This window comes from Borostomias antarcticus (assembly GCF_949987555.1).
Source record: "Borostomias antarcticus genome assembly, contig: scaffold_1077, whole genome shotgun sequence".
In the NCBI taxonomy this organism is placed as follows: domain Eukaryota; kingdom Metazoa; phylum Chordata; class Actinopteri; order Stomiiformes; family Stomiidae; genus Borostomias; species Borostomias antarcticus.
In genome coordinates this window covers 2,501-11,481 of record NW_028176516.1, presented here as the reverse complement: position 1 = coordinate 11,481, position 8,981 = coordinate 2,501, and the positions used below count along the sequence as shown (strand labels likewise).

The following is an 8,981-nucleotide window of genomic DNA, read 5'->3' as shown; positions in this document are numbered from 1 at the left end:
CTCTTCCTGTCTGTCTCTCTCTCTTCCTCTCTCTCTCTGTCTCTTCCTATCTCTCTCTCTCCCCCTGTCTCTCTCTCTCTAACTCTCTCTCTCTCCATCTCTCTGTCTCTTCCTATCTCTCTCTCTCTCTCTCCCCCTGTCTCTCTCTCTCTCTCTCCCTCTCTCTCTCTGTCTCTTCCTATCTCTCTCTCTCTCTCTCCCCCTGTCTCTCTCTCTCCATCTCTCTCCCTCTCTCTCTCTGTCTCTTCCTATCTCTCTCTCTCTCTCTCCCCCTGTCTCTCTCTCTCCATCTCTCTCTGTCATAGGACCCTGAGGTACAGAAACACGCCTCTCAGATCCTCAGGAAAATGCTGCAACAGGGAGAGGCTGAGCTCCAGGTAACCACACACACACACACACACACACACACACACACACACACACACATTCATATTTCTCAGCAAGCCTCACTCATGAGGCAGGTGCTAACTATTCGCCGGCCAATCGGCGCCTCTGACATCCCACCTCTGACCAATCCCCTCTAGGACCTGATGGACGAGCTGTCGCGGAACCCCTCCCCCTCGCTGGAGGAGCGAATCGAAAGTGCCAAGAGGCGGGCTCAGCAAGTCAGGGTCAAGATCCAGCAAGATCTGGTGACTAACGCAGCTAGATGTGCTGTCGGGGATTCATATTCAGATTCATATTCAGATTCATATTCAGAGATTCAGATTCATATTCAGAGATTCATATTCAGAGATTCATATTCATATTCAGAGATTCATATTCAGAGATTCATATTCAGAGATTCATATTCATATTCAGAGATTCGTATTCAGAGATTCATATTCAGAGATTCATATCCAGAGATTCATATTTAGATTCGTATTCAGAGATTCATATTCAGATTCATATTCAGATTCATATTCAGATTCATATTCAGAGATTCATATTCAGTACATGAATCACCGAGTCTCAATGTGTCTGACATGGTCTTATCCTCTCTTAAGGAAGGGACTCGCTCCGAATCAGTGACCAACTATCTAATAGCAGGGGAAGGTACGTACTGGAGTGTGTGTGTGTGTGTGTGAGTGTGTGAGTGTGAGTGTGAGTGTGTGAGTGTGTGAGTGTGTGAGTGTGAGTGTGTGTGTGTGTGTGTGTGTGTGTGTGTGTGTGTGTGTGTGTGTGTGTGGTGTGTGTGTGTGGGGAGGGGGGTTGTATGGAGGAAATGGCTCTAATTGTTGTTTTGACAGGTCGGTTGTCAGTGGACTCGGGTGAAGGAGACTTTGAGGTAAGAGATTATTGCGTGCGTGTGTGTGCGCGTGTGTGCGCGTGTGTGTGCGCGTGTGTGTGTGTGTTCGTGTGTGTGTGCGCGTGTGTGTGTTCGTGTGTGTGTTCTCACCCATCCCCCCTCCTTGCTCCCCCAGGCCTGTGAGAGTCCCCACCTCCTCCCCCTCCTCATCCTTCTTCAGGACCCCCCTGCACAGGAGACAGAGCTCTGACACACACACTCCCTCTGACTCGGTGAGACACACACACACACACCCCCCCTCTGACTCGGTGAGACACACACACACACACTCCCTCTGACTCGGTGAGACACACACACACACCCCCCCCTCTGACTCGGTGAGACACACACACACACACACACACACACTCCCTCTGACTCGGTGAGACACACACACACACACCCCCTCTGACTCGGTGAGACACACACACCCCCCCTCTGACTCGGTGAGACACACACACACACACACACCCCCCCTCTGACTCGGTGAGACACACACACACACACCCCCTCTGACTCGGTGAGACACACACACACACACCCCCTCTGACTCGGTGAGACACACACACACACACACACCCCCTCTGACTCGGTGAGACACACACACACTCATTCTCTCTCACTCATACTCTAATACTCTATACTATTATCTATACTGATTGTGTGTGTGTGTGTGTGTGTGTGTGTGTGTGTTTTGAAGGGTGGCAAGGCCCAGATCATCGGCCCCGAGGAAGAGGAGGAGGAAGACGACGGCTACACAATCAACGAGGCGAGACATACCCGCCATCAGAACAGAACCACATCCACCCTCCACAGAACCACATCCACCCTCCACAGAACCACATCCACCCACTACAGAACCACATCCACCCTCCAATCAATCTACACAGAACCACATCCACCCACTACAGAACCACATCCACCCTCCAATCAATCTACACAGAACCACATCCACCCACTACAGAACCACATCCACCCTCCAATCAATCTACACAGAACCACATCCACCCACTACAGAACCACATCCACCCTCCAATCAATCTACACAGAACCACATCCACCCACTACAGAACCACATCCACCCTCCAATCAATCTACACAGAACCACATCCACCCACTACAGAACCACATCCACCCTCCAATCAATCTACACAGAACCACATCCACCCTCCACAGAACCACATCCACCCTCCACAGAACCACATCCACCCTCCAATCAATCTACACAGAACCACATCCACCCACTACAGAACCACATCCACCCTCCAATCAATCTACACAGAACCACATCCACCCACTACAGAACCACATCCATCCTCCAATCAATCTACACAGAACCACATCCACCCACTACAGAACCACATCCATCCTCCAATCAATCTACACAGAACCACACCCACCCCTCAATCAGACACCAGAACCACGTCCACCTGTCCATCAATCTACATAGAACCACATCATCCACCCGTCAATCAGTCTACATAGAACCACATCATCCACTGTCAATCAGTCTACAACCTCTCTGCACATTATACAACACACCTGCTCATGTACTGAATAATATTTATTCTCTCTCCCTCTCTCCCCTCTCTCTCTCTCTCTCTCTCTCTCTCTCCCTCCCTCCCTCCCCCTCTCTCCCTCCCTCCCTCCCCCTCTCTCTCTCTCTCCCTCCCTCCCTCCCTCCCTCTCTCTCTCTCTCTCTCCCTCCCTCCCTCCCTCTCTCTCCCCCTCCCTCTCTCCCTCCCTCCCTCAGATGGACGGCCCGTTTCAGGACATGGAGCTGCTGAAGACCCGTCCGGCCCACATGACGGTGTTCATGAGATACGTGTTCAGTCAGCTGCTGGATCCCAACCCCCTGGTCAGGACGGCTCCCTCCTCACAGATACCACACACACACACACACACACACACACACACACACACACACGAGTACCGTCGCGGCCTGTCCCTTTATTTAGTTATGTTATTTATCCGGACTCGTTTGTTGGTGTGTGTGTGTGTGTGCGTGTGCGTGTGCGTGTGCGCGTGCCTCAGCTGTTCTACCTGTCCGTGGAGTCCTACCTGGGTTCCAGTCCCAAAGACGCCCGCGCACTCGCGCCTCAGATCTGCTCCCACTTCCTGGACCCGGACGCTGTAAGCACCCGACTTCCTCTTCCTCCTCCACTTCCTCTTCCTCCTCCACTTCCTCTTCCTCCTCCACTTCCTCTCCCTCCTCCACTTCCTCTTCCTCCTCCACTTCCTCTCCCTCCTCCACTTCCTCTCCCTCCTCCACTTCCTCTCCCTCCTCCACTTCCTCTTCCTCCTCCACTTCCTCTCCCTCCTCCACTTCCTCTCCCTCCTCCACTTCCTCTTCCTCCTCCAATTCCTCTCCCTCCTCCACTTCCTCTCCCTCCTCCTCTTCCTCCTCCACTTCCTCTCCCTCCTCCACTTCCTCTTCCTCCTCCACTTCCTCTCCCTCCTCCACTTCCTCTTCCTCCTCCACTTCCTCTCCCTCCTCCACTTCCTCTCCCTCCTCCACTTCCTCTCCCTCCTCCACTTCCTCTTCCTCCTCCACTTCCTCTTCCTCCTCCACTTCCTCTCCCTAGCTGTTTCATAGCTTTATATCATGATGTCATATATTTGTCATATATATGTGTTTAGTAGGATTTAGCTTGGGAGTCTGGATTGGTTTGAATTATTCTTCAAAGTCTCATCAGTGTATCGTTTTCGCAGCCCTTGAAGATCAGAGTACGAGAGGAGTACCTGAGTGATATAGGTAAGCTACGCCCGAAACGCACACGCGCAGTCAGGTGTGTGTCTTATTATGTGGTGTTACGTTGTACTCTGTCCCCCTGTAGAGAGCCGTCTCCACACCCAGTCTAACTGTGGTGTTACGTTGTACTCTGTCCCCCTGTAGAGAGCCGTCTCCACGCCCAGTCTAACTGTGGAGTTACGTTGTACTCTGTCCCCCTGTAGAGAGTCGTCTCCACGCCCAGTCTAACTGTGGTGTTGCGTTGTATTCTGTCCCCCTGTAGAGAGCCGTCTCCACGCCCAGGAGGACATCCGAGGGCCCCTGTCAGAGCTGCAGCAGCAGGTGCTACCAGACATCCAGGACCAGATACAGGACTACAGGTGTGTGTGCGTGTGTGTGTGTGTACGTACGTATACATACGTATGTTGAGTGCGTTTTGTGCGTGTATGCACTTGTGTTTCACTGAACATTGGAACATAACACATGCTGTGTGTGTGTGTGTGTGTGTGTGTGTGTGTGTGTGTGTGTGTGTGTGTGTGTGTGTGTGTGTGTGTGTGTATGCGTGTGTGTGTGTGTGTGTGTGTGTGTGTGTGTGCGCGCGTGCACGCGTCTCACCAGGAACAAGCAGATGATGGGTCTGGGGTCTCTGTTCGGCGAGGGAGACCTACAGCAGCTGGACGGAGACCCCGCCAAGGAGAGGCAGGTGGTGGAGCGGCAGGTCACGGCCCTCTGGGAGATCCTGTGAGTGGATTGGCTACCGGAGAAAAGGGGGCGGGGTTACGCTTATCCAGTCACACACCACAGGTTGCCGGGCCGACGGGGTCAGCTGTTGTGCCGGGCCAATAAAAAAAAAAAAAAAATAGTAAAACGGTGTTATGGCGCTTTGCGACTTGACATCTGTACCTGGGCTATAGAGTGCTAAAGGTCAGCGTCGCACACACACACACACACACACACGCGCGCACACACACACACAGAGCCCGGGGGCAGGCAGCCTCGTAGCCACATGACACTTACCGACACACACATCACATGACTGCTGTCGACACACACACACACAGGCACGGTTTCCGTGTCTCGCTCAGGTGTTTCGAGCCGGTTCCACCCGGTTCTACTGGACGCGCCGTTGTTTGTGGCGAAGGAGCGAGAGGATCTTCTAACCGTGTGTTTTGTTGTTGTTGTTGTTCTTTCTACGTCGCAGCTCGAAGCACGAAGAGGACAGGAGGTAAGAGACATGACGGTGTGGGCCGGGGGGGGGGGGGGGGGTGCGCTCTGCTTCCCCTCACGTTCCCCTCTCCTCTCTCCCCCCCTTTCTTATTTTCTCCCTCTCCTCGATCTCGCTTCCTCTCTCCTCCCTCCCTCCCTCTCCCTTCCTCCCTCTACTCTCCCCCCTCTCTTTCCCTCTCCCCCCTCCCTCTCTATCTCTCATTTTCTCCCTCCCTCCTCCCACCCCCTCTCTCTCTCTCCTCACCCCCTCTCTCTATCCCCCTCCTCTCTCTCCCTCCTCCCACCCCCTCTCTCTCTCTCCTCACCCCCTCTCTCTCTCCCCCCCTCTCTCTCTATCCCCCTCCTCTCTCTCTCTCTCCCCCTCCTCTCTCTCTCTCCCCTCCTCTCTCTCTCTATCTCCCCCCCCTCTCTCTCTCTCCCTCTCTATCTCTCCCCCTCCTCTCTCTCTATCTCCCCCCTCTCTCTCTCTCTCTATCTCCCCCCCCTCTCTCTCTCTCTCTCTCTCTCTCTATGTCTCTCTCTCTATCTCTCCCCCTCCTCTCTCTCTCTCTCTATCTCCCCCCCCCCTCTCTCTCCCCCCCCCCCCCTCTCTCTCTCTCTCTCTCTCTATGTCTCTCTCTCCCTAGCTCTCCCCTGGCGTCTGCGGTGCTTCTCTACCTGCGTCACTCAGGCATCAAGCTGCGTGACTCCAGGGTTTTCCCCGGCCTCAGCTCCGAGAAGGACAAGTGGCTGGCCTTCTTCCCCAAGACCAAGAAGGTAGGGGAGCACACACACACACACACACACACACACACACACACACACAGTCTCTCCACACACTCTCTCTCACTCTCTCTCACTCTCGCACTCTCCCTCTCTCACTCTCTCTCTCCCTCTCTCTCTCTCTCTCGCTCTCTCTCTCTCTCTCTGCCTCTCTCTCTCTCGTCTCAGTTGTGTCCTGGGTTCTCATGTCGTGTTCTGGGTTCTCATGTCGTGTTCTGGGTTCTCATGTCGTGTCCTGGGTTCTCATGTCGTGTCCTGGGTTCTCATGTCGCGTCCTGGGTTCTCATGTCGTGTTCTGGGTTCTCATGTCGTGTTCTGGGTTCTCATGTCGTGTTCTGGGTTCTCATGTCGTGTCCTGGGTTCTCATGTCGTGTCCTGGGTTCTCATGTCGCGTCCTGGGTTCTCATGTCGTGTTCTGGGTTCTCATGTCGTGTTCTGGGTTCTCATGTCGTGTCCTGGGTTCTCATGTCGCGTCCTGGGTTCTCATGTCGAGTCCTGGGTTCTCATGTCGAGTCCTGGGTTCTCATGTGTTTCACCCGCAGCTGAGCGGCACCAGGAAGGAGAAGGATGGAGAGGACAGGAAGAGGAACCCCATCCTGAAGTACATCGGCTCCAAGCCCCGGAGCAGCTCCCAGTCCAGTAAATACACACACACACACACACACACACACACATGCACCTCCCAGTCCAGTACAAATACACACTCCCCCCCTCCCTCTTTCTCTCCCTCTCTTTCTCTCTCTCTCTCCCTCCCTCTCTCTTTCTCTCTCATTTTCTCTCTCCCTCCCTCTCCCTCTCCCCCCCTCCCTCTTTCTCTCTCTCTCTCCCCCCCCCCCCACACACACACACACACACACTCGTCATATTCATTGTTCTCCTTCACACTATTTTTTTTTTTTGGTCCCCGCGCCGTCATCCTCATTGTTTTGAGTGTTGGTTTCTGCGTCGGCCTCGTTGGGTTCTCATTGTTGTTTTGGGTTGTTTTTGTTCTTTTGATTTCCCAGCGTTCCACGTCCCGTTGTCTCCTTCCGAAGGTACATTCCTCCTTTTTTTTCTCTCTCTCTTTTTATCACTCCGTTTTCTGTTCCTCTTTGATCACTTAGTCTGAGTTAAAGGTACCCAACGAAACGTGAATCAAAACAATCCGTTCTTTGTTTATTTTCGAAATTCCTCGATTATATGGTTCCTTGTAGTCTAATAAACATGTTGAATCACTTGAATGTCTTCCCTACCTTGTAATTTCTTCACAAAATGATATTTAGCTAATGTTGTGAAAACAACAAAGATGTGTGAAACGTCACTATTATGTGCTCCGCGATGATGTAGTACGCGTTTTTCGGGGACCACCTTCTCAAATGTGCTCTAGAGCGCATACTAGTGGTCAGAAATGACATTGGGTACCTTTAACCTGTTGTTGTTTTTCCCCGTGTCTTTGTCACTCTGTCAGTCTTCTTATTTTTTTAAAACTAAACCGTGCGTGTGTGTGTGTGTGTGCGTGCGTGCGTGCGTGCGTGTGTGTGTGTGTGTGTGTGTGTCCAGTTCGTCCGGGCAGTGTGAGGAACATCATCCAGCAGTTTGAGAACCACACGGAGACCCCCGGGGAGGAGGAGGGGGGGGAGGCGGACCCACAGAGGCTCTCCACCAGCAGCCTGGGGGACGACGGCATGGACAGGTGTGTGTGTGTGTGTGTGTGTGCGCGTGTGTGTGTGCGTGTGTGTGTGTGTGCGTGCACGTGTGTGTGTGTGTGCGTGTGAGTGCGTGTGTGTGTGTGTGCATGCGTCAGGTCCATGATACAGATTTTGTCCTTCCGGCTTTTACCCCCTACCTACATTTTCTCTCTCTCTCTCAACGTCAATTCTGCTCTCTCTCTCCCCCTCTCTTTCTCTCTCTCTCTCTTCCTCTCTCTCTCTCTCTCTTCCTCTCTCTCCATCTCTCTCTCTCTCACCTCCTTCTCTCCCTCCCTCCTTCCCTCCATCTCTTCTCCCTCCATCTCTCTCTCTCCCTCCATCTCTCTCTCCCTCTCTCTCTCTCCATCTCTCTCTCTCCCTCCATCTCTCTCTCCATCTCTCTGTCTCTCTCCCTCCATCTCTCTCTCCCTCCATCTCTCTCCCTCCATCTCTCTCTCTCCATCTCTCTCTCTCTCTCCATCTCTCTCTCCCTCCATCTCTCCCCCTCCATCTCTCTCTCTCCCTCCATCTCTCTCCCTCCATCTCTCTCTCTCCCTCCATCTCTCTCTCCCTCCATCTCTCTCCCTCCATCTGTCCCTCCATCTCTCTCTCTCTCTCTCTCTCAGTCCGACCGTCTCGGTGCGTCTGGCTCGCAGTGAGTCTCTGAAGGCGCAGGGGGAGGGGCGTCGGAGGGGCGTGGCCTCGGGGGCGGAGTCGGTCCCCCGTTCCCGTAGCGACGTGGACATGGAGGACTGCGGGGAGGAGAGGGAGGGGCGGAGCCTCCGGCCGCTGCATCACAGCGCCTCCTCTGCCTCCAGCAGCTCCGCGCGGTGAGGACACACACGCACACACATGCACACACACACATGCGCACACACACACATGCACACACACACACTCACATGCGCGCACACACACATGTGCGCGCGCACACAGACGCACACACACACAGACACACACACACAGGCACACACACGAAGACAGGTGTAGTGTGTACACAGACTTAAGCAGGCATGCATTCATACTGTGTACAGACGCACACACTGTCGCACACCCACACAGACATGCATATTGTTCTCACACACACACACGCACGCACGCACACACACACACACACACACACACATTGATGTGTATTGTTTGTGTTCGCAGCTCCCTGGAGAACCCCACCCCCCCGTACACCCCGCGCTCCAGACGGAGGTGAGTCACACAGTCTCCTCTCGGCCGTCGCTGTGTGTGTGTGTGTGTGTGTGTGTGTGTGTGTGTGTGCCATAACTGAATGTGTTTGTGTTAAGCTGTGCGTTTGTGTTAAGCTGTGCGTTTGTGT

The 8,981-nt window shown here is 53.5% G+C and overlaps 1 protein-coding gene across 1 annotated transcript in view; it reads left to right on the top strand.

Moving 5' to 3' along the window:
• Window positions 1-305: 305 nt before the first annotated feature.
• The window catches only part of LOC311328417 (rho guanine nucleotide exchange factor 11-like), a gene marked incomplete at both ends in the record, with an annotated part of 10,809 nt that continues 2,133 nt past the window's right edge, over window positions 306-8,981 (top strand). The window contains 19 exon segments of the mRNA XM_084462388.1: window positions 306-377; window positions 525-632; window positions 987-1,035; window positions 1,230-1,267; window positions 1,404-1,421; window positions 1,423-1,500; window positions 1,968-2,036; window positions 3,021-3,125; window positions 3,302-3,400; window positions 3,980-4,022; window positions 4,282-4,378; window positions 4,617-4,739; window positions 5,200-5,223; window positions 5,852-5,981; window positions 6,530-6,626; window positions 6,992-7,021; window positions 7,527-7,659; window positions 8,281-8,484; window positions 8,807-8,854. Coding sequence (XP_084318514.1) covers window positions 306-377; window positions 525-632; window positions 987-1,035; window positions 1,230-1,267; window positions 1,404-1,421; window positions 1,423-1,500; window positions 1,968-2,036; window positions 3,021-3,125; window positions 3,302-3,400; window positions 3,980-4,022; window positions 4,282-4,378; window positions 4,617-4,739; window positions 5,200-5,223; window positions 5,852-5,981; window positions 6,530-6,626; window positions 6,992-7,021; window positions 7,527-7,659; window positions 8,281-8,484; window positions 8,807-8,854 — 1,565 coding nt within the window.